The sequence below is a fragment of the Melanerpes formicivorus genome, unplaced genomic scaffold, assembly GCF_026170545.1.
Source record: "Melanerpes formicivorus ecotype bairdi unplaced genomic scaffold, bMelFor1.0.p_v2 SCAF_174, whole genome shotgun sequence".
Taxonomy (NCBI): Eukaryota; Metazoa; Chordata; class Aves; order Piciformes; family Picidae; genus Melanerpes; species Melanerpes formicivorus.
Genome location: NW_027142526.1, coordinates 439,346 through 463,031, shown reverse-complemented (window position 1 = coordinate 463,031; position 23,686 = coordinate 439,346). Strand labels below are relative to the sequence as shown.

Here is a 23,686-nt window from a genome sequence, read left to right as displayed (position 1 = left end):
ATTCAGAGCAGGATGCTCCCTTCCGCTGCCAGTGAGTGGGTTTATTGAGCATGTGCTAGTGTCAGAAATTGCTGGCAGTAGTCTCCCATCTGGGATGAAAACTGCTCTGTTTAATTCATAGATCTCTCAGCTGATGCAGTACAGTGGAAATACTCACAGTGCCACTGGCCCCAGCTTTCTTCTCTGAGGCAGACACCTAGCAACTGGGAAATGCACCCTGCTCCCTACAGACCTGGCAGCCTATCAGCCTGCCATAGCTGCTGCCAAAAGTGTGCTTTTGAGTTCTGGTCCAGGGCCTTCTGCCTGACAAAGGTGAAGGAAGATGTTCTGAGCTGCTGGAGAGCTTGATTCATCAAAACCAGTAGCTCAAACATAGGAGCACTTGTCCCAGACTTACTGCTTCTTGAGGTGAGCATTGAACACCAAGCCAAAGTCAACTCAGGGGAAAAAAAACCAACCACCAAACTCACAAAACCCAAGCAGCTGCATGGGTTGCAGTGACCTCTGGCTTGCATCTAAGTGCTAGACATTTCCACCTCTCTGTTCCAAAGCCTTCTGGAGAATTGCTTTGTAATTCCAGTTGAGGTCTTTATCAAAAAGGCTCTGGAATCCCTGCTGTAGGGTGGGATGAATATTCAGCTGACGTGCTGATCTGAATTTACTGTGCAGCTTTTACCCTCTAAAGATAAATGAGGCTGGAGCCCGCTGAAAGGCCAGTTGGTAGCCCTGGGACTTTCCTTCAGGAAGGCAAACTTCGACTTTAACATGAAAGAGGATGCTGCAATGCCTCTTTGTAAAACTAGGTCTTCCTCAAAGGAGTGAATCTGTGAGGCTCTGGAGTCTAGGCTTAGGATTTTCTCCCTAGCAGCAGGGCAGGTACTGAAAGTATGGCTGTAGTTTCTGATGCACACCAGGGTGGATACATGGCTGAGCAAGGCTTTGTACTGTTGCAGGTGTTCAAGAGGAGGTATTTTTACCTGTCACAGCTGACAGATGGCTCCTACATCCTGAATTCCTACAAAGATGAGAAGATTTCAAAGGAATCCAAGGGCTGCATTTTCCTGGATGCTTGCAATGATGTTGTTCAGGTAGGTGGTGCACTGTGCACTGCCAGCTCTGAGGCAGACCTCTTCCCTCCAGGTCTGTGCCTTGGGTGGATTTACAAACCAAGCCTGAGCTGCTTTGCTCTGTCAGCAAAAGGCAGGCAAGGGTTTCTACAAGAGTGCCATGTTTTGGCCAGAGAGACAAAGACAGTGATGGAGGAACTGCTGTCAGAGTAAAACAAAAGCATTTGATCATTGTATTAAATGCTCATTCATCATGCATCAAAAGCAGTGTGACCAGCAGGACAGGAGGGGATTCTGCCCCTCTGCTCTGCTCTGCTCAGACCCCACCTGCAGCACTGCCTCCAGTTCTGGGGTCCCCAGCACAAGAAGGACCTGGAGCTGCTGGACAGGGTCCAGAGGAGGCCACAAAGCAGATCAGAGGCTGCAGAACCTTCCCTGTGGGGACATTCTGGAGAAGAAAAGGCTCCAGGGAGATCTTAGAGCAGCCTTCCAGTACTTCAAGGGGCTACAGTAGAGCTGGGAAGGGACTGTTAAAAAGGGCTGGGAGTGACAGGAAAAAGGGGAATGGATTGAAGCTTGAGAAGGGCAGATTTAGACTGGAGACTGGGGAGAAATTGTTGAGAGTGAGGGTGGGGAGGCTCTGGCACAGGTTGCCCAGGGAGGCTGTGGCTGCCTCCTGCCTGGAGGTGTTGAAGGCCAGGCTGGATGAGGCCTTGAGCAACCTGTGCTGGTGTGAGGTGTCCTGCCCATGGCAGGGGGCTGGAACTGGATGATCTATGAATCTATGAATCTTAAAGGTCTTTTCCATCTGAATCCTCATCTGCAGTCTCCCTGCTCTGTCAAGCTCCTTTACCTGGTCACAGGTCAGGTGCCTTCCAAGATACCCTGAGGGTTGAAGCTAGATAGTAATTGGTGTGACTTAGTCTTGGCTACCTTCCTTCTGTGCTGCTTGCACCAAATTCTAGTGTCTTGAGTTACACCCCAGTAAGTCCATGTGGATGTGCAGCCATTTGGGACCCATGATCTGCAAAGGGTTTGGGAGGTTTTAGCAGCAGCGCTTAACAGGGCTTAAACCTAGGTGAGCTTTATGCTGAGAGTGAGGTGCAGCACTGGATTGCTGCTGGGCCTTCTACAGTTGCTGTGTCTGGAGAAGCTGCAAGCACCAGTTGTAGTGGAGCTGGTAGAGAGTGGCTTAAATTCCCACAGTGGTTTGCTTCATGTCTGAGGCAGAGCTGTGCCTTTCTATTTCTCTTCCTGAGCATAGTGAAAGCAGGGCACATCCTCAGTCAGGCACAGGATGTGCTTCCCAAGCTGCATCCGATTTGCCTTGGCGTCTTAGGCCAGCTGAGGTCAGGAAAAGTTCCATTGAACCATTTTTATTTTAAGTTCAGAAAATCATAGAATTATTTGTTTTGGAAAAGGTTTCCAAGCTCACCCAGTCCAGCCAGCAGCCCAACCCCACCATGGCCACTGAGCCATGGCCCCAAGTGCCGTGGCCACGGGTTTCTTGAACATCTCCAAGGATGAGGACTCCACCACCTCCCTGGGCAGCCTCTGCCACTCCCTGACCACTCTTGCAGCAAAGACATTTTTCCTCATCTCCAGCCTAACTCTCCCCAGTTTCAGGCCCATTTCAGATAGATGCTTCTAATGTCCTGGAATACAACATCACTTACTGTGACCAACAAATTCAGTTCCTGGCTTTTCTGGGTAAATACTGAAAGTTTCACAGCATGAGAAGGACCATGCTCCTTGTAGCCTCCATTGGACATTGGATCATGGAACAGGTCATCCTGAGTGCAATCACACAGCACTTACAGGATGGCCAAGGGATCAGGCCCAGCCAGCATGGATTTAGGAAGGGCAGGTCCTGCCTGACCAACCTGATCTCCTTCCATGCCCGGGTGACTGCCTGGTGGATGTGGGGCAGGCTGTGGATGTAGTTTACCTGGACTTCAGCAAGGCCTTTGACACCGTCCCCCATAGCAAACTCCTGGCCAAGCTGTCAGCCCCTGGCTTGGATGGGAGCACACTGCACTGGGTGAGGAACTGGCTGGAGGCTGAGCCCAGAGAGTGGTGGTGAATGGTGCCACAGCCAGCTGGCAGCCAGGCACCAGTGGTGTGCCCCAGGGAGCAGTGCTGGGCCCCATCCTCTTTAACATCTTTATTGATGATCTGGATGAGGGCATTGAGTCAGTCATCAGTAAGTTTGCAGATGACAGCAAGCTGGGGGCAGGAGTTGATCTGCTGGAGGGCAGAGAGGCTCTGCAGAGGGACCTTGCCAGGCTGGACAGATGGGCAGAGTCCAAGGGCAGGAGATTGAACACATCCAAGTGCCAGGTTCTACACATTGGCCACAACAGCCCCATGCAGTGCTACAGGCTGGGGTCAGAGTGGCTGAGAGAAGCCAGGCAGAGAGGGACCTGGGGGTGCTGGTTGATGGTAGGCTGCAGTGTGCCCAGGCAGCCAGGAGGGCCAATGGCATCCTGGCCTGCATTAAGAACAGTGTGGCCAGCAGGAGCAGGGAGGTCATTCTGCCCCTGTACACTGCACTGGTTAGGCCACACCCTGAGTCCTGTGTCCAGTTCTGGGCTCCTCAGTTTAGGAAGGAGGTTGAGTTGCTGGAACGAGTCCAGAGAAGGGCAACAAAGTTAGTGAGGGGCTTGGAACACAGCCCTGTGAGGAGAGGCTGAGGGAGCTGGGGTTGCTTAGCCTGGAGAGGAGGAGGCTCAGGGGTGACCTCATTGCTCTCTACAACTACCTGAAGGGAGGTTGTAAACAGGCAGAGGTTGGTCTCTTCTCCCAGGCCCCCAGTACCAGAACAAGAGGACACAGTCTCAGGCTGCGCCAGGGGAAGTTCAGGCTGGAGGTCAGGAGGAAGTTTTACACAGAGAGAGTGATTGCCCATTGGAATGGGCTGCCCGGGGAGGTGGTGGAGTCGCCGTCACTGGAGGTGTTCAGGAGGAGACTTGACAGGGTGCTTGGTGCCATGGGTTAGTTGATTAGGTGGTGTTGGGTGATAGGTTGGACTTGATGATCTTGAAGGTCTCTTCCAACCTGGTTTATTCTATTCTATTCTATTCTTTAAAGAGAGGGTGGTTGAGCACTGGAACGGGTTGCCCAAGGGGGTGGTTGAGGCTCCATCCCTGGAGATATTCCAGGTGAGGCTGAAGAGGGCTCTGAGCAACCTGATCCAATGAAGGATGTCCCTACTGAGTGCCAGGGGTTGGACTGGATGAGCTCTGGAGGTCCCTTCCTGCCCAGCTCATTTTATGATCTTGGGTGGATTCAGGACAGATGATGTAGATGCATGCTGTGTGCTCTGAGCGAAGGAGCAGCTGCTACAAGGGCAAGGGTGGTTCTGTGATGGTTCTATGACTCTGTGCTTTCCCAGAGAGGAGCCCCGTGGCAGGTACTGTGCTGGGCTGCGGAGGGAAATGTCCCCAGCTCTTTGTGCTGTGCTCTATTCAGTGCCCCAAGATGCGCCGCTACGCCTTCGAGCTGAAGACCATTGACAAGTACAGTCACTACCTGGCTGCTGAGACCGAGCAGGAGATGGAGGAGTGGCTGCTGACTCTCAGGAAGATCATCCAGAGCAACGCTGAGACTCTGGCACAAGAGAAGAAGGAGGCTGTGGAATCTGTGCAAGGTCAGCTCCCCGCTGGGGCAGTTGTAGGCCGTGCCTAGACAGTTTTCCACGGCTCCTGAGCGAAAGCTGGTAGGATGTAAATAAATCATCACTGGGTACAAACAGCAATAGTGGTCAGGCCTCAGTAATCTCAGGGGTCTGGAAACCAACACAAGCTTGGGTTTGGAAACTAATTTTCTCTTTTCTTTCTGGCTTATTTGCTGTGGCTGGTGCTTTGCTGACCTTGGCTGTGTTCTTTGTTGTGGTTAAGTACTAATAGCAACTCTCTGCTCTTCTTTCTTTTGTCCCATGTGCGGGGTAAGGTGGAGGAGATGAGGAAGCTGTTGATAGCCCCCTAGTTTTGTCCAGGAGGGGGGTTTGTGTTGTTTATAACTTGTAACTGTTGTATATCTTGTACATATTCATTGCATTCCACAGTTTAGATTGTAGTTTTGCTTGTAAATACAGCTTCATTTGCTTGCAGCTGGTCTGGCAATTTTATGTTGGGTGGAAACTTCAACCCACCACACCAGAACAAGACCTTCCTGCCCCCTGCCCCAGTTGCAGTGTGCAGGCATCTCTTGCTGGCCAGAATGGTGGCCAGCACTCCATCTTGTGCAAAAGACTCTAGGGGATTGTAGACAATGGTCTGAAGAGTAAGAGTGGAGGGAAATGTGACTCTTCCTCTGGGTGGGAAATCTGTGGCAAAGCTTCAAGACTCCTGGAAAATTGGCTTCTTGTTGGGGTTGTGCTTTGGGGAGACCTGGCAGGCTGTAGTACACCCTGGTAGCAGGCGTGAGTGGAAAAGGGCTTCCGCTGGAGTGGAAAAGTCTCCCCAGGCTGTTTCTGTGCTACTGTAAGCAAATGCTGCAGGGATGCTTCCTGGCAGAGTGGTGCTCCTGCAGTTGTTTTGGACATCTGGTTTTTGTGTCCTTGCAGATGATGAATCAAGCATGCAGGGAAAATCAGAGAACATCCTGGAGAGCCTGGAGAGGAGCATGCACCCAGAGCTGATGAAGGTATTGTGCTTGCAGAGAACCTGCTCCCAGCACCTGGGGAAGAACAGTCCCCAGCTGAGGGGTTGGCCTGCTGGCAAGCAGCTCTGTGGAGAAGGGCCTGGCAGTGCTAGTGGACAGCAAGTTCACCATGAGTCAGCAATTTGGCCGTGTGGACAAGAAGACCAATGATCTCCTGGGGTGTATTGAGAAGTGTGGCAAGCAGGTCAAGGGAGGTTCTCCTCTCCCTCTGTTCTGCACTGGTGAGGCCACATCTGGAGTATTGTGTTCAGTTCTGGGCTCCTCAGTTCAAGAGAAAGAGAAAACTACTGGAGAGAGTCACATAGAGGATTGTGAAGAGACTGCAGATCCTCTCTTATGGGGAGAGGCTGAAAGACCTGGGGCTGTTCAGCCTGGAGAAGAGCAGATTGAGAGGGGATCTGATCTCTAAAGGGTGGGGGTCAAGAGGATGGAGCTGGGCTCTTCTCAGTAGTGCCCAGTGATAGGATAAGGGGCAGCTGGCAAAAGCTGGAACCCAAGAGGTTCCTTCTGAACATGTGGACAAACTTCTTTGGTGTGAGGGTGCTGGAGCCCAGGAGCAGGCTGCCCAGAGAGGTTGTGGAGTCTCTTTCTCTGGAGACGTTCAAAACCCACCTGGACATTGTGATCCTGTGCAACCTGCTGTGGGTGACCCTGCTTTAGTAGGGGTTTGGACTGGATGACATCAGGAGCTCCCTTCCAACCCCCTCATTCTGTGGTTCTGTGACCATAGCTGGTTCTCTCCACCCTGTCCTTGGAAGAGATTTTCCCCCATTCTGTTTCTGCAGCTCTGGCGAAGCTGGGCAGGCATCAAGTCTCTTACCTCATCTGCCTGTCTCCTGGATGGAGGAGCTCCGTGGTTTGAGGCTGCATCATTTCACATATCACAAAGGGAACCTGGAAAACACTTGTTTTGTTTTGCTTCCATTCTCTCCAGCTAAGCAGAGTTTGCCTCTGTGTGGCCAGGCACTCACACCACTGCTTTCCTTTGTCGTAGTATGGAAGAGAAACAGATCAGCTGAACAAGCTGAGCAGAAATGATGGCAGACAAAACCTCTTCTCCTTTGACCCAGAAGTCCAGGTAAAAATCCCCATGCTTGCAAATGTGAGGTTTTGCTCTCTGTAAGAGCTCCCTTGGTGTGGTGCCTACCCTGTTCCCTCCCTGGTCCAGGTGTGGGATTTCAGTGAAAGGAGCTGCATTCCTTAACACACTTTTTGAGAGCCCTTCCAAGTTAGTTCATAGCCTTTGCTTCCCTTTCTGGCAAGTTTTGGCTTGTTCACACCTATAGAAAAGAACATTCTGGTTTGGCAAGGAAATGTAATTAGCCTTTAAAAGGTCTAGTGTAGAAATGAGCTTTTCTCCTGGCACTGCTTTAAGATCTTCAACAGGAAGAATATAAACACCCAGAAAGCTATCTATGGTTTTTTTAATGAGAAGCTCTGAGAATTTGCCTATATCCTAGTCAGATAATGAAAATGGAAACATTATTCAATGGGGAGCATCTAAGAGGCCTTTTATTTTCCCCTCACCAAATGATGAGGCTGAATTCACTGCCCTCCCTCCCCACCCAGGACTCTTCACTCTGCAGCGGGTCAGTTGGATCTGCTGTAACAGTGGGCATTGGAAATCTCAGCCCCAGTCAGCGCTGGGGTGTGTGTGCACACTCCTGTGCCTGCTGCTGAGCTAACTGGAGCAGGAACATACACCTGCAACGGGCTGTCCACTTTCAAAGCAAGCAGAGGAAACAAAGGGAAAAGTTTCCCAGGATCACATCAAGAGTTGCAGCCTGTTTAGCTGAGATGGCATGCAGGTTTCTGCAGGGTTTCAGAGGGAAGTGCAAGCAGGACTGTGCCAGATGGTCAATGCTGGTGTTCAGAGGTGTTTCCTGGCTCTGGGCTTTAGTGCCCAGTATGATGGTGTGGGGAAGACTGAGGGTCTTTATCTGGCTGATGGTATTTTGGTCACATATATAGGGGAGACCTCTTGGCTTTCTTCAGCTCCCTGTGAAAGGAGGTTACAGTGAGGTGGGGGTTGGGTTCTTCTCCCTAGGAATAGGTGATAGAATGAGAGGAAATGATGTCAAGTTGCACCAGAGGAGGGTTAGGTTGGAGAGGAGGAAAAATGCCTTTGGTGCAAGAGTGGTCAGGGACTGGCAGAGGCTGCCCAGGGAGGTGGTGGAGTCCCCATGCCTGGAGGTGTTCCACAACCCTGTGGCCATGGCACTTAGGGCCATGGTTTAATGGCCACGGTGATGTTGGGTTGATGGTTGGGCTGGATGATCTTAGAGCTCTTCTGCAACCAAACAAATTCTATATTCTGTGATATATCTGCTCTCTGAGAAGGGCAGATGCTGAGGCACAGAGCAGGCGTGGGTGTTCTGGGTTCGGAAGGAGGTGATTGGAATCAAGACTGGTTGGATTTCCCAGCCAGCCTGCAGGCAGTCTTTGTTCTTTCTACCTGCACTGGCTGTTGCTGTGCATCTGGGTATGCCTTCCACAGGGAGATGTTGTTCCTGATCCCAGCAGCATGTGCCTGCTCTCCATTTCAGGCACAGGGACCATCTCTTAGGCTAATCCAATCTTCAAAGTGGAAGATACTTTTCTAGCTCTGGCGTCTGTTCCGCTTTCTCCCCCAAGCTCTAAATGGTGTTTGGGAAGATCCCCAGGGTTACAGCAAAGCAGGAAGGAACTGAAATCATACTGAGGTTTAATTTTTATGTGCTTTCCAAACCAGACCACTGAAAACTGCTGCATCCCCATGAATGCATGTGTTGAATACATTTGTGTCATGTCACCAACTGGCACCCATTTGTGAATGTCTCCTCCCATTTCCTACTGCTTCACAATAAGCTCAATCGATAAAGAGAGTATTGGCTGTAATGTGATCCTTTAACAGGGGCTTCTTTTCCTCTTTAGTGAGCACAGATTTATTTGTTTGCTCCCCAGAGGCTGGACTTCTCAGGGCTTGAGCCAGACGTGAAGCCATTTGAGGAGAAGAGCAGCAGGCGCTTCCTGGTGTGCTGCCAGGACTTCTCCCTCAACCTCCTTGCTCAGCTCAGCGACAGGTCGGACGCAGGACCTACCAACGTAAGGGGAGCTCAGATGTGTCCTGCTTTGTCTTCTTTCCCCTCACTGGCAAGAAGAATCCTAGGCAGATTAATATGGTGGGGGGAATGGGAAAAAAATAGAAATGGACAGATTGAGATTGGATGTCAGGAAGTTGTTGCCCATGAGGGTGGTGAGAGCCTGGCACAGGCTGCCCAGGGAGGTGGTGGAAGCCTCCTGCCTGGAGGTGTTTGCAGCCAGGCTGGAGGTGGCTGTGAGCAACCTGCTGTGGTGTGAGGTGTCCCTGCCCATGGCAGGGGGATTGGGACTGGATGAGCCTTGACTGGATGTTAGGCTGCTGGAACACTGGCACAGGTTGCTCAGGGAGGTGTCTGAGGCTCTATCCCTGAAGATGTCCAAGCTCAGGCTCAACAAAGCTTTGAGCAGCCTGATCTAGTTGAGGATGTCCCTGCTTACTGCAGGGGGGTTAGACTGGATGACCTTTGGTGGTCCTTTCCAGCCCAGGTTATTCTATGATTCTGTGATATTTTGCCTTGAGCTCCAACAGGACTGAGGCAGGGAGTGGCTTCTGGGCCAGGGTCATTGCAGGATTTGTCTGCCTTGGTATTTTGCTGTTCTGAAAGTGTGTCTGGGGACAGAGTCTGTCCTGACATGCCTCAGCCTGCCAGTAACTGGGGCTGCTGGGAAACCAGCAGTTCAGAGGCACAGGGAACAGGGAGCCTGTCTGCCACGTTCTGGGTCCCTGTGAAAGTGCTGTTGGTAAATGATTGAGCTCCATCTCCATAGCAGTCACTCCTGTGTTTTGTTTCATTTCCCCTAGTGCTAAGGGAGTCCCCTCTTCTGGAGCCTTCCCCTGACTCCCAGCTTCACTTTAGCACAGGCATTTGTCACTATGCCAACATCGTGCCTTAGCCTAATGAGCTCTTCCCTGTCTCTTCTGAGCCTCTGATGTCTGCATCTCTTACATCTCTGCTCAGTCTCTTTTCTGCCAGACTCAACAGACCAGGCTCCTCCAAACTTTCTCCCCAAAAGATAATCCCTGTTATCATGTCCTGCATTTGCTCTGGCTGGAGCCAACCCTTTATGCAAGGGTGCCAGAGCAGGAGACAGCATCTCAGGGGAGGCAGTGGCACTGGCATCTCTGCTGCTGGTGCCTTGTCTGACACCTCTTGGAACTGCAGGGGCTTTTGTTTTGTGTGGTGGTTTCATGCTGACAGCTCACAGCCAGCACACCAGGCTGGTTGTGCTTGGGAACTGCCAGCAGATAAATGTGTGTCTGATAGCAGAGGCCCTTCTCATATTCATCCTTAATCAGCCCCAGAGTCAGCCCTCACCAGCACATTTTTAGTGTTGCTGTAATGCCTCCAAGTTGTGCTGTAACACCTTGGGCATGCTGCAGCCTTATCTTGAGGCCTTCACTTGGATCTTCACATGGACACACTCGTGCTAGGATCTTGGAATTGTTGACACTTAGCCTGGTGCTGTCAAGATCAATAGCTACAAGCAAGGTGGCAGGTGGGCATGTGCAGATTCTCAGCAGTGGCTGCCTTGTGTGTGAGCTTTCCTGGCTGGGACAGATACCTTGGCTCCATGCCACCTTGGAATATTTTGGGTGTTGGGCCATCCAGAGCTGATTGCCTTTGGACAAGTCAGTGAAGTGATCTTGTAGCATATGAACTTAAGCACTCCTAGGGTGATTTGTTTCTCATTGCAAAGGATAAGCAGCTCTGGTGGGCTAGGGGCATCTTTTCTGCCTGACTTGATGGTTTATCAGTTATATAAAGCCCCCTGTGGAGTTCATTCTTTATATTTCATTGATGGCTTTAAAGTAGCTCTGTTCAAATTGCCAGCAGGTTGAGGGAGGCTCTCCTCCCCCTCTTCTGTGTACTGGTGCTGTGTCCAGTTCTGGGCTCCCCAGCTGCAGAAGGACAAAGAGCTCCAGGAGAGAGTCCAGCACAGGGCCAGGGAGCTGCTGAGGGCACTGCAACAGCTCTCAGCTGAGGAGAGGCTGAGAGAGCTGGGGCTGCTTAGCCTGGGCAAGAGGAGGCTGAGGGGGATCTGATCCATGCTTACAGATAGCTGAGGGCTGGGGGTCAGGGAGTTGGGGCCAGGCTCTGCTCAGTGGTGCCCTGGGACAGGACAGGAGGCAATGTGAAAAAACTTGAGCATAGCAATTTCTGTATAAACCTGAGAAGGAACTTCTTGACTTTGAGGGTGGCAGAGCCCTGGAGCAGGTGGTGGAGTCTCTGGAGACTTTCAAACCCTACCTGGATGTGTTCCTGTGTGATCTGCCCTGGGTGACCCTACTCTGGCAGGGTGCTTGGACTGGATGATCTTCAGAGGCCCCTCACAATGCCTAAGGTTCAGTGATTCTGTGAAACTAATTAGACCAAAATGCAAGAAGATACAGGAAAAAAAGTTGTGTTCTGTATCTCTAAAGCAGATAAACAAACATGGATAGTCTGTGAGGATTCTGTGAAACACTGGTGTGGAAAGCCTAAAGGGACAGACAGGTGCAGAAGGTAAAGCAGGCAGGGAACTCAGTGCACATTGATGCTCTTCAACCCATACCACACAGGTTCTTTGACTGATCTGTTCAATCCACTTCCCAGGTTGAGCCCTTTTTCCTGAGCTTGGCATTATTTGACCTGAAAAACAATTGCAAGATTTCAGCTGACTTCCACGTGGACCTGAACTCTCCACCTGTCCGTGAGATGCTGCTGGAGACCGCCGGGAGCGAGGGCACCAAGGGACATCCTGCAACAGAGAACCTTCTCCATGGGGTTCCTGAGTCCCACCTGCACTATATCAAACGGGTGAGGACCTGGCTTTCCCCTCACTCAGCCTCTGGGCTGGGGCTGCTGAGCAGTGGTGTGGGGTGATCTGCTGCATGGAGAAGCAGAAGACAGCTTTTCCCCTGAGCTGGGATTTGGTCAGCGTTAAGCCAATTGACACTTTGGACTCACTGGCAGTGATGGGCAAAGTATGAGGTAGAGTTGCTTGAGACAATTTGGCCTGAAACTGTGCCAGGGGAGGGTGAGGTTGAAGATTAGGAAAAATTCCTTTACTGCAAGAGTGGTCAGGGCACAGGCTGCCCAGGGAGGTGGTGGAGTCCCCATCCCTGGAGGTGTTCCACAACCCTGTGGCCATGGCACTTGGGGCCATAGTTTGGTGGCCATGGTGGGGTTGGGTTGATGGTTGGACTGGATGATCTCAGAGACCTTTTCCAACCCAAACAGCTCTATGGTTGTGACTCTAAGACTTGACAATGCTCAAGCCTTGTAAGCCCTCATGACCCCTCTGTAGCAAAGTGAAGTCTGTGTGGGTTGTGGAGAGGAGCAGCGAGATGGCTGGGGCCAAAGCCAGCAGTGCAGGTAAGGTGTGCTGCTTCCTGACAGCGTCCTGTCTGTCTGCTGCAGGGGGTTTTCTCTGTGACTGACCCACATGTGGAGATCTTCCTGGTGGCCCGTGTGGAGAAGGTGCTGCAGGGCAGCATTGCACACTGCGCAGAGCCCTACATGAAAAACTCCGACCCCAGCAAGGTACTGCGTGGCCTGGGAGGGCACCTGCTGGGTGATGCTGTCTGCCCCTGCTGCTCTGAAACATGGGGTGGGCTTGCTGCTCTTTAGCTTCTTTCTGGCAGATGCTGGTCTTATCTAGGTCTCCTTCTCTGGAGACTTTCAAGATCCACCTGGATGCATTCCTTTGTGGCCTGCCCTAGGTGGTCTTGTTCTGACAGGGGAGTTGGACTCAATGATCTCTGGAGATCCCTTCCAACCCCTACCATTTTGTGATTCATCCTCTCTGCTACTTGCTCTGTCCCCAGTCTTCAGCTGAGCTGCCCTGGGAGATTGGGTTCTTTCCCCTGCAAAGAGGCAGGGGATTTTTAGGAAGAGCCAGGCAGCTGGGGCAGGGGGACCTTTCCCCACTGCACTTCACCAAGCCAAAGCCTGGGCTGGCAGCAAAAAACCACTGACACATCATCCCCAGAGGACTAGGCTGCACTGCTGCATGGTGCTGCACACTGTGTCCTGAACTGGTCCTGCCTCACTCCCACTGGGAACAGCAGTGTTCTAGCAGGAGCAGACCCTGGGCCTTACCCTTTATTCTGCTCACCCTGCCTCTGTCATACTCTGTGCAGAATGGCATGAACCTGTGAGGGAACTGATGCAAAGAATGGCCAGGGAGGGCCTGGTGTTGCCAGCATCGATCTCTGCATCCCAGCTGGAGCTGGTGCTGCCCTGGTGGAGCTGATGCTGCCTTGCTGCAGCCAGTCTCTGCAATATCAATGTACAGAACACAGGGTAGATGATGGCACTTCCTCAGCCCTCTTTGGGATAAGCCACACAGAATCACAGAATGGTGGGGGTTGGAAGGGACCTCTAGAGATCATTTAGTCCACCCCCCTGATAGAGCCAACTACAGCCTCTGTTTGGAAAAGAAACTGCTGCTCTTTGAACAATAAACTACTAATACCCTGAGAATGTGAGGCAGTCAGAGGAGTTCTGAGATGACTGTGCCCACAGAGGTATCTGCTGCTACTCTGCACAGCTAATAAATGTGACAGCCAGGAATGTCTGACAGCTGCTTCCACAACTGACATGCTGTGTGTCTGGGCACCTGTGCACTGTGGAGCAGGGAGAGGCTCTTCTCCCTGGAGCCCTTTTGCTCCTCTCCCAGGGCAGTGTGGAAGCCATGGCACACGCCTTACCTCTCTTGTGTTTTCCAGACCGCCCAGAAGGTCCATAAGGTGGCCAAGCAGGTGTGCAGCCGTCTGGGACAGTACAGGATGCCCTTTGGCTGGGCTGCCAGGTTAGTCACCTCAGGCTGAGCCTTGGCCACGGTGGGAGCTGCTGCTGTGAGTTCTCTGGGATGTGATCTGGCTGAGCAGGAAAAGGGCCAAGTGACTGGAGTCAGGGAAGCTGCAGCCAAGGGCAGAATTTGGCTCTGCTTCCCAACCAGAATGGGGGCTGGCCTGAAGTGTTCTATCTAGAATTAGAAACAAAACAGTACAAAAAGTAAATGGTGCTGGGAAGGCAGCAACCTTCCTGCTGACCTGTAGCTCCTGCTGTCAGGGCAGAACGTTCCCGGGATGAACTGCACCGTTCCGTGCTGCTGTGGGAGTCGGTGCAGACATCCCCTCCTGGCACCAGCCCTTGCCAGGGGCAGGAGGAGTGTGGAGGACCTCCTGGCCTGGCACTGGTGGTCAGCTGGGGTTTATCTCCCATCTTGGACTCTGCTTTAATTAAAGTTCTTGGGAATGACTGGAGATAGCAATACCATTCACCCCATGAGCTTTGCCTGGGACTGCTGAGGTGCAGCAGTGCTGCTTCCCTTGCCTTTCCCTTCCCCTTCCTCAGGTCAGAGGAAGACCTGAAGGCAAAGTCGTCCCCCTGCCACTGCCTCCTCTTGCTAAACTGCTCTTTGCTGCTGACAAAAGGGATAGTAAAATCATAGAATGGTCTGGGTTGGAAGATACCACCAAAGGTCATCTAGTCCAGCCTCCGCTGTAGTAAATAAGATCGGGTTGCCCAGAGCTCTGTTGAGCCTGACCTTGAATATCTCTAGGGATGAGGCCTCAACCACCTCCCTGGACAACCTGTTGCAGTGTTCCAGCGCCCTCATGGTGCAGAACTTGCTCTTAACATCCAATCTAAATCTACTCTGCAAGCTGGTATACAGCTTGCAATGTGTGCTCTTGAGCTGAGTTGTCCTGTGGCACTGGCTGCTCAGCTTCAGGATGGTGTCTCTGGGCTGCAGCTCCCTCCTGGCAGCCAGCACGTGGCCTGCACAGTGCCTCAGCCTCACGGCAGGCTCTGTATGGACCTTGACTTTGCCTTCACATTTGTCCCTGCTGCATTTAGAGATGAAGCAGCTGAGTGGCCCTGCTGTGGAGAGCTGCATTGCTCTGTGTCCCTGGGACAGGTTCCCTGTGGCTTTCAGAGGAAGGTGTTGGCACAGAAAGGCAGGACAGATGCTTTCATGATCTTGCTGGACACAGACACCCACAGCCTTTGTATTCAAGGGCAATGATGCAGCATTCATCCAGGGCAGAGTCCAGCCTCCTGATGACATCTGTCCTGAGGCTGCTCTTCATTCCACGCTCCTTTCCTAGGAGGATTTCCATGCTCTGACCCCATGTATCACAGTATCACAGGAAGACATTTTGTCACTTGGTGTTTGTGGGAGGATTGAAGGGTGTTCATCATTATGGTCCAGGCTTGGAACTGGGCTGAGTGTGTCCTGCTCACCTGGCTGGAGAGGCAGGAAAAGTCTTGGAGGTGTCAGGTGGTGACAAAGTCCCAAGGAGCCAGCAATGGTCCCTGGCAGCCCAGAGCCAGCTGAGTGCTGAGCTGCAGCCAGAGCAGGGAGAGCAGCAGCACAGGGAGGGGATTCTGCCCCTCTGCTCTGCTCTGCTCAGAGCCCACCTGCAGCACTGCCTCCAGCTCTGGGCCCCCAGCACAAGAAGGACCTGGAGCTGCTGGAGAGGCTCCAGAGGAGGCCACCAAGATGAGCAGAGGCTGCAGAACCTCCCCTGTGGGGCAGGCTGATGGAGTTGGGGCTGTGCAGCCCCAGGGATACCTCAGAGCAGCCTTCCAGGACCTGAAGGGGTCCAGGAGAGCTGGGGAGGGACTTGTGACAAGGGCTGGAAGTGCCAGGCTGAGGAACAATGGCTTTGAGCTGGGAGAGGAGAGATTGAGAGTGGAGATGAAGAAGAAACTGTTGAGAGTGAGGCTGGGGAGACTCTGGCACAGGTTGCCCAGGGAGGCTGTGGCTGCCTCCTGCCTGGAGGTGTTGAAGGCCAGGCTGGATGAGGCCTTGAGCAGCCTGTGCTGGTGGGAGGGGTCCCTGCCCATGGCAGGGGGCTGGAGCTGGATGAGCTTTAAGGTCCTTTCCAACCTGTGGCTCTATCCATCTATGGAATGGGTGATGTTCCATGCAGTTTTAATGACACTGTGGGTTGTGGTCTGTGTGGGGTCTGAGCACCACATGAAGCTGGGAGAGCAATCTGGTGGTGTTCAGAGCAATCACAGGCCAGTGAACCTCTCCCCTGATAAGCTGCCCTTCAGCCCAGTGTGTCCCAGCCCTCAGTGTCTGCCTGTTTCCCAACACCAAGAAGTGTCTGTTCTCTCCTGCAGGCCAGTTTTCAAAGACTCCCAGGGCACTCTTGATGCTGAAGGGAAGTTCTCACCCCTGTACAAGCAAGACAGCAGCAAAATCTCAAATGAAGACATGCTGAAGCTTTTAGCAGAGTACAAGAAGTAAGTGCAGGAGATGGTGCTGAGCAGGCAGTTTAAAACACATTCTTTAGCAGCTGAGTGCAAGCATGAGATGACAGCTTCTGAAACAGTGACAGAAAGTGCTGCTGATGTGTTCTGCACCTGAGCTCTCAGGGTTCATGATCTTCTTTCTCTCTCCCTAATGCAGACCAGAGAAGACAAAGCTGCAGGTCATTCCAGCCCAGTTAAATGTCATCATCAAAGACATCCCTCTGGACTTCACAAGTAAGGATCTGGGGTCTGAAACCCGGATGGCTCCAGCCTCAGGAGTTCCTGCTTCTGTGGGGTGTTCTGCTGGGTCATTAGCAAGAGTCTGGGCTGCAGTGAGAAATGAGTAACTCAGCACAGCCACTGCTCTGGCAGGCCTTCTGGTGGATTCTGTGGAGAGGTGTGGTCCAAGTGCAGAGGTTTACCTGAGGGCTGCATCTGCCTTGCAGTTTGACCATCATCACATCCTAAATCTGAAGGAAGCCTCCTGCCTGCCTTTGCTGTTATTGTCTCACCAATCTCATGTAACATTTTTGATCCATAACACCAGAGAGCTCCTCAAATGTGGTCAGTGGGATTCTTTACTTTGCATTCAAAGAAATGGTGGCAAAAAGGACTCGTGAGCTGTTCAGTGTCACTCCTTGGGCCCTTGGCAGCTCCTGTCGTAGGCTCTGCAGACCACTCGCCTGTCCAAAAGGCTTTTTCAGTGGTCTTAATTGTTTTCTGTGCTTTGGAAGGGCATCACTTGAGATGAATTCTCCCTCATGGTGGACCTGAGTCTCAGGGAATTAGACAGGGCTTGTGCTCTGGTATTTGAAGGCAACATAACCATCAAACACCTTTCTGAAGCAGAGTGGCAAAGGACTGACACATCTCAAGACATCAATCTCCAGTCATCAGCTCAGAAGCCTCTCTGCTTCAGTCAGGTGATGAGTCTGTGATTTATCAACCAGCATTTAATGGATCTGCCTGGGAGAGTCAAGGTGCAGGTCCAGGGCAGAGCAGCTGTCCCAGCCTAGCCATGGCTCACTCACAGGACCTGTTGACATTGCCTAGAGCTACAGCAAAATGCCACTTCTGCAGTCCCCACTGGCAGGGAGAGCAGAGCCCCACAGTGCCTGTGCACTCTCCTCTGTGTTACTAACCATGGTGGCATGATCAGGGGGAGAATTTTCCCTTGATTGATTCAATGAGCATGGGCCAGGGTCTGACGGCCTGTTCAGCACACTCAGTCCTGTGATGTGGAGAGAACTGGATGCTTGAAAGCAATGGCAGAGCTTCAGGCCCCCAAATTTACTTTCCCATGGGCTGTACTTCTGCTCTTTGTGAGGTGTGCACTTACCCAAGCTTCCCTTCTCTTCCAGATTGTGTCACAGCTTCTTACATTCCTATAAAGCCTTTTGAGAAGAGCTGTGAGAACATGGCAGTTGAAGTGGAGGAGCTTGTCCCAGAAGTTGCAAAGTACTGTTATCCCTTCACTGTCTACAAAAACCACCTCTATGTCTACCCCTTGCATCTGAAGTATGAGAACCAGAAGGTGTTTGCAAAGGTGAGCAATGTGGAGAGCAGGCTGCAGCCAGGCTGAGCCTGGCCAGGGGGGCTGCTGCTCACCCGTAGCAGTGGCTCATCTTCCTCTTCTCCTCCCACTTCAGGCAAGGAATATTGCTGTCTGTATTGAGTTCAGGGACTCAGATGAAGCTGATGCCAGGCCATTAAAGGTAGGTGTCTGTTGTCGGGGGCTGCCATTTGTTCCGTGCTGTGTGCCAGGCAGGCTGAGCAGGGCAGTAGGAAAGCACTGAGTTTCCATGCTCCCTGTTTTCATTTGGCTGGGTGCTTTAGGGCTGGCAGCAACCCTGAATTCAGCTCTGCATTTGTGTTTCCAGTGTATATATGGCAAACCCGGAGGCCATCCCCTGACGACAAATGCTTATGCTGCTGTGCTGCACCACAACCAAAGCCCAGAGTTCTATGATGAGGTAAAAACGGGATGGTGGGAAGTGAGAGATTGTCCTGGATGTTACAAAGCCAAGGGGCCTTTCAGGATGCCTTGTCTTTTTTTCTCCCAGAGCTGGGTGAAATGTGGGTAAAAAATGCATCACCTGCTCTTTGTCTCAGTAGAAGGGCAGGGCAGAGGCGGAGCCTTTGCCGGTTTTCAGTGCCAGTTTGTTTTCTGCTGTCTGTACCTGCCACGCTTTGTGCACACCGATCACACACCCCCATAATGATGTGCAAAGGTGATGGAAATGGTGTCTAGGAGTTATTTAAGATGGGTAGGGATGTGTCTTGTGTAACTGCGTACAGCCATAGCCTCTGTGAAATAAATCAGAACTGAAACCATTACTCTGCAACTGAAAATACAGCCTTGTCTGTCATGGTATCATTTTAGATTAAAATTGAGCTTCCAATTCACCTCCATCAAAAGCATCATTTGCTTTTCACCTTCTATCATGTCAGCTGTGAAATTAACACAAAGGCAACAGTGAAAAAACAGGACACCGTTGAGACCCAAGGTATGTTCACTGCTTAAACTACTTCTGTTGGAGTGGCAGAGGCCAAGAGCAAAGTGGTTGTAGTGGTGTGGAAAAGCTTTGGATTAAAAAGCTGCCCTCAATGAGTTTCCTTTCTTGCAAGCAACCTAGTGCAGCTGATAGGTCCAAGTGTGTATTACAGCTCAGGTTTCTGTGCAGCCTGACAGCTCTTTCTAGATGTTTATGAGCTGGCTTGCATGAATGGCCTCTTGTCAGTCAGGTCACGAATGAGATCAGGGCCTCGGGGGCCCATCTCACCACCGGCTGACTGAGCACATCTTGGGATGCCTCTCCATACAGCCAGTCCCCAGATGGCTGAGGGACCCCTGATCTGATGAGCAACTATGGCTCATGCACTGGTGCCGTCCCTCAAACCCAGTCCTGATCTTGTTTGTGCTGTGTCTGGAAAGATACCCAGAGGAGAAAGACCTCAGTGTGCTGATTTGTGAGCCAGCGTGTGCCCAGGTGGCCAACAGCATCCTGGCCTGGATCAGCAATAGTGAGGCCAGCAGGACCAGGAAAGTGAGCCCTGGGTTCAGTTTTGGGCCATTAACTCCAAGAAGGACATTGAGATGCAGGAGGGTATCCAAAGAAGGGTAGCATTGCTGGGGAAGGGTCTGGAGAGCAGGGCTGGTGAGGGACCTGGGGGTGATTAGCCTGGAGAAGAGGAGCCTGAGGGAGATCTCATTGCTCTCTACGGCTCCCTGAAAGGAGGTTGCAGTGAAGTGGGGGTTGGTCTCTTCTCCCTAGTAACAAGTGATAGGATGGGAGGAAATGGTCCCAGGGGAGGTTTAGGTTGGACATTAGAAGAAAATTCTTCCCTTAGAGGGTTCTGAAAACCTGGCACAGGCTGTCCAGGGGCTTGAATGGGTTGAGTCCCCATCCTTGGAGGTGTTTCAGAGGGGCAGAGATGTGGTACTGAGGGCCATGGTTTGGCCCCAGCCTTGGTATAGTTAGAGAATGGTTGGACTGGATGAGCTGAAAGGGCTTTTCCAACAGAAACAGTCCTCTGATTCCATGACTGCTCACCAGGTCACCAGGTGGCTGGCAGAGGCTGACATGGTCAAACCCAGCCTCACTGAAGCTGCCTGCACAGCTGTGTGTCAGACCTTCTCAGGCTGAGACCCAGCTCTCTTGGGAGCCTGAGCTAAAGCTGTATGCCTGTTTGTCACTGGTTGCCTCTGCAGTGGGATACTCCTGGGTGCCCTTGCTGAAGGACGGACGGATTGCCAGCCAGGAACGGCATTTGCCAGTTTCAGCCAACCTGCCTCCTGCCTACCTGAGCCTGGCAGACACCGAGGCACGGAGGGTAGGGTGGCCATTTGAAATGCATTTACATGTGGAAGGAAGAGAGAAAAGCTGAGCTATTGGTACCACCCTAAGGCCTGAGGTTCCGCTGGCGCTCTGCTCTGCTGGGAAGATGCCTATTGCAGGGCAGCCCCTAAAGGTCGAGGTGCTCAGGGGTGGGAGGCAGGACATGGTGAATTCCACTTTCCATGGCTGCATAGGTTACAGAAGATATTGGTGTGGCAGGGTGGAGCGGGCTGCTGCAGGGGGCACGGGTCAGGAGCGTGGGCACGTGCTCTGCGGGCACGCTCTCGCGGGGCCCCTCTGCCCTCTGCCCTGCTGTGGCTGCAGTCAGCTGTGTGTGCTGGCTGGGGACCCCCAGCCTGCAGCAGGCATCTGCACGTGCCAGCTCCTCACTGCTGTGCTTTCTGTTCACAGCAGCCCAGCCTGGATGCCAAATGGGTGGATGGAGCAAAGCCGTTGTTCAAAATCAGAATCCACTTGGACTCAACCATTTACACCCAGGTAGGTCAAGCACTTTGCTCTCAAAGACTTCCAGCACAGCTGCAGAGGAGGAGACTGCTGTGTCTCCTCCACTGGTGTGTTGCAGGCACTGTGGGAAAGAAGTAGCTGTGTCTGCAGTAGAGCACTGAGATACTGTTTGGGGCTGACTTGCAGGGATCTGCTGCTTTGGCTAGGTGTGATGAGACAGTTGTATAGGTCAGTGAGCCCGAGGGGGAGGCTGATGTTCTCATGGCCACTTGCACTGGAACTGGCAAGAGCAGGGAAACACTGCAGCAAATGAGCTGCTTTGCTGATGCAGTAAGTAGAAGGGCTGGTGCAAATGAGAGGCTTCCCCAGATATTAGACTTCACTAACAGACTTTACTGACAGCAGCTGGTTTACCATGTCCTCATGTGTCCTGCCACTTTATAGTAGTGATGGACTTCCCTGGGCTTCATGGACATGCAGCACACGCTCTGGGGCACCACCTGTCAGCACTGCTCGTGGTGGACCTGTCCTGTGCTGCATGAAGTCAGCTGCACTTCATTCACAGCAACGTGCTCTTGGCATCAGCTGAGTCTGCTTTGGGGTCTTATTGATTCTGTACAGCGCAGAGAGCATCACAGTGGTTCCACCCCCCACCAAACGACATTCCCAGATGCTTTTTAGAGTTAAACAACTCAGTCATTCAGTTTAACCGAGGAGGAGGAGGGAGAGGATTGGGAAGGAGAGTCTGGCAGCAGGTGGTGGGTGAAGCAGTCTCACAGAGCTGCAGCCGCTTCTCCAGGCTAGTGCTGGATGGGGACTGGGGCTGGGCGTAGTGCAGCCACAGGATAACTCTAACACTTGTGGGACTTCTGTGCTCCACCTTAAGATTAGATGGAGCTAAGGGCTGGGCAGTGGCTCGGTCCGTTGGAAAAGACAGGTGGCAGCACTGTAGTGCTGGGAAATGGCAGTCTGGGGACCACTGGTAGTGAGACGGGGCTTTGCCAGGGACATGGCCAGCTGCCAGAGGTCAGTCAGCAGAATTTTGAGTGTTAGCTGCAGAGCAGGGGCTGACAAATACTGCAGCTGCTGCACTGAACTTGTTTGTCTCTTCCAGGACATGCACTTGCACAAATTCTTCCAGTACTGCCAGCTGGTGCAGGCGGGAGCTAAGGAGGTCCCAGGAGAGCTTGTTAAATACCTGAAGGTGAACAGTGCCTGTTGGTGGCCATCTTTGTGTTTTCACAGACCATCAGTGACTAGCCAGACCCCTGCCCTGCAGGAATGCACACCTGCTGCAGCACTGGCAGCAGGGCACTGGGCATGCTCTTACCTGTGCTTACTGACACAGCTGCTGGCTGGCTGCTGCTCCCCGCTGCCTTTCACAGCAGAAGAACAAAGCCGTCAGCAGGGCTGTGTGGTGCTCACGGCAAAGCCTCCTCCTGGTGGCCTCACATGCCTCCTCTCTTGCCCTAGAACTGATTCAAACCTTTGAACCCATAGCAGAGTTTCTTGTTTCCAGGTTTATCCATTCAAAGCAGGGGTTTATTTATTTATTTCCATCTGAAAAGGATCTGAGATTATCAGTCAGTTAAATTTGACCACAGATGACCTGTGACCCAGACCCAGCTGTTTGGCAGTTGCTGAGGCGTGAGTAAGGACCTTGGAGCAGGTCCAGCAGAGGCTCCTGCAGGGAATCTGTTTCTTGGCTGTTTGCTGTCTCTGTTTCTGGTTTGGGGAGCGCTGCTGTAGCAACAGCTCTGCTTCCAGTGGTGGAGATACATCACCACAGAGGTGCTGGGTGTGTTTCAGGTCATGTACAAATATCTTAAGAAGTTTTCAAACTGGCAAGTTTTGAAGCCAAGCACTAAGAGAGCAGCTGCTGTGTTGTGAGCATTTTGTCCGGGGGCCGGGTAGCTCCCAGCCCTGCCCACTGCAGCCTGCATACAGGGAGACATTTACAGGCCAGCTACCAGTGGGGCCTCCTTACCACTACCAGCTCAATTATTTCAGTCATTTAAATAATTAGACACGGATTTGAGAACCTGTCATTAGATCTGCAGGTTCGAAAACTGAAAATGAAATTCCCTGGACTCATGCTGTGAGATTCAGGCACAAGAGGTCTGTGGGGTGGGTGGGACCAGGTGATCTTGACCTTCACCAAGTCACTTAAACCTCATTTCCAATAGCAAGCTGTTCTCTTGGGGGACAGGTGGCTCAGTTGATAGCGCACAAGGCCCTTAATGGGAAGGTCGTGAGTTCAAGCCTGCAGTGGGCAGTGGTGTCCTCCCTGCTCTAGTCAGGAGGTCTGTGGTGACAGGTTGGACTCGATGATCTTTGAGGTCCCTTCCAACCTTAGGAGTACTGAAAGTCTTCCTGTGAGTCACCAGCCATTGGGTTTCCATGCTCCAAAGGCACTGGAGAAAATGAGACTTGGTCACTTCAGAAAACTGTCACAAGCAACTCAAAGGCTTCAGAACAAAACTTCAGCCTTAAATTCTGGGTTATTAAGGTGAAATCCTAGCACCTGACCTCCAGTTAGGTCCTAGCTGCCTGAGCACATCTGAGAGGAGAATTAATCCCTGCCATGAGTGATTGATGTTGCTCCCCTGAAGGCATGCAGCTTGAGATCTGTCAGCTGGAAGGCAGGCAGGGGAGCACTGCTAGGGGGCCAAGTTGTCCTGTCCTCCGGCAGGCTGGAGCCCACACCCTGAAGCATTTGCTTAATGTCACAGAGATGTGTGTGTGGACTGTAAGTGTTTTAACATCTGCAGAACGTTGGACTAAAAGTGTCTGTGTTTTGAACATCTATTTTAGTGTTTGCACGCCATGGAGATCCAAGTAATGATTCAGTTTCTACCTGTAATTCTTGTGCAACTCTTTAGAGTCCTTACCAACGTGAGCCAGGAAGATGAAGTGGCTGTCAACTGCACCATGTGAGTGGCTGGCAAACCATTGGCTCTCCTTCACTTGCAGATGCAAAGCCACAAACCACAGTGCAAAGCAGGGTGTGGTTTCCCAGGAGGAGGTGCCAAGTGACAGCGTTGGCTGTCCACAGCTGCTTGCTCCTCTGATCCTGCTGTGGGGCACAGCTGGCACGCCTGGGTGGCATGGTACCTTGTGGGGACCTTGTCCTGGGAGGAAAAAGCAACCTTAAAGGATACTGCTGGTTTGGTTTTCAGAAACAGCCTTGCTGGTGGGGGTGGCTGTAGGAGATGTTACAGCATCACAGAATGCATCTGGTTGGAAGAGACCACTAAGCTCATCCAGTCCAACTCTCAACCCAGCACTAAACCATGTCCCTAAGTGCCAGCTCCAC

General features: G+C 52.1%; 1 protein-coding gene across 4 annotated transcripts in view; it reads left to right on the top strand.

Annotated features, from left to right (window-relative positions):
• Positions 1-23,686, top strand: part of LOC137457367 (dedicator of cytokinesis protein 11-like) — a 126,463-nt gene that overhangs the window by 39,906 nt on the left and 62,871 nt on the right. For all 4 annotated transcript variants that reach the window (XM_068169268.1, XM_068169266.1, XM_068169267.1 and 1 more), the window contains exons 7-24: positions 954-1,088; positions 4,539-4,716; positions 5,635-5,714; positions 6,727-6,810; positions 8,676-8,816; positions 11,408-11,611; positions 12,215-12,337; positions 13,525-13,607; positions 15,935-16,057; positions 16,224-16,300; positions 17,428-17,612; positions 17,716-17,781; positions 17,947-18,039; positions 18,450-18,573; positions 19,779-19,900; positions 20,317-20,403; positions 21,485-21,574; positions 23,185-23,303. In XM_068169268.1, coding sequence (XP_068025369.1) covers positions 954-1,088; positions 4,539-4,716; positions 5,635-5,714; positions 6,727-6,810; positions 8,676-8,816; positions 11,408-11,611; positions 12,215-12,337; positions 13,525-13,607; positions 15,935-16,057; positions 16,224-16,300; positions 17,428-17,612; positions 17,716-17,781; positions 17,947-18,039; positions 18,450-18,573; positions 19,779-19,900; positions 20,317-20,403; positions 21,485-21,574; positions 23,185-23,303 — 2,114 coding nt within the window. The remainder of the gene's footprint in view (positions 1-953; positions 1,089-4,538; positions 4,717-5,634; positions 5,715-6,726; positions 6,811-8,675; positions 8,817-11,407; positions 11,612-12,214; positions 12,338-13,524; positions 13,608-15,934; positions 16,058-16,223; positions 16,301-17,427; positions 17,613-17,715; positions 17,782-17,946; positions 18,040-18,449; positions 18,574-19,778; positions 19,901-20,316; positions 20,404-21,484; positions 21,575-23,184; positions 23,304-23,686) is intronic.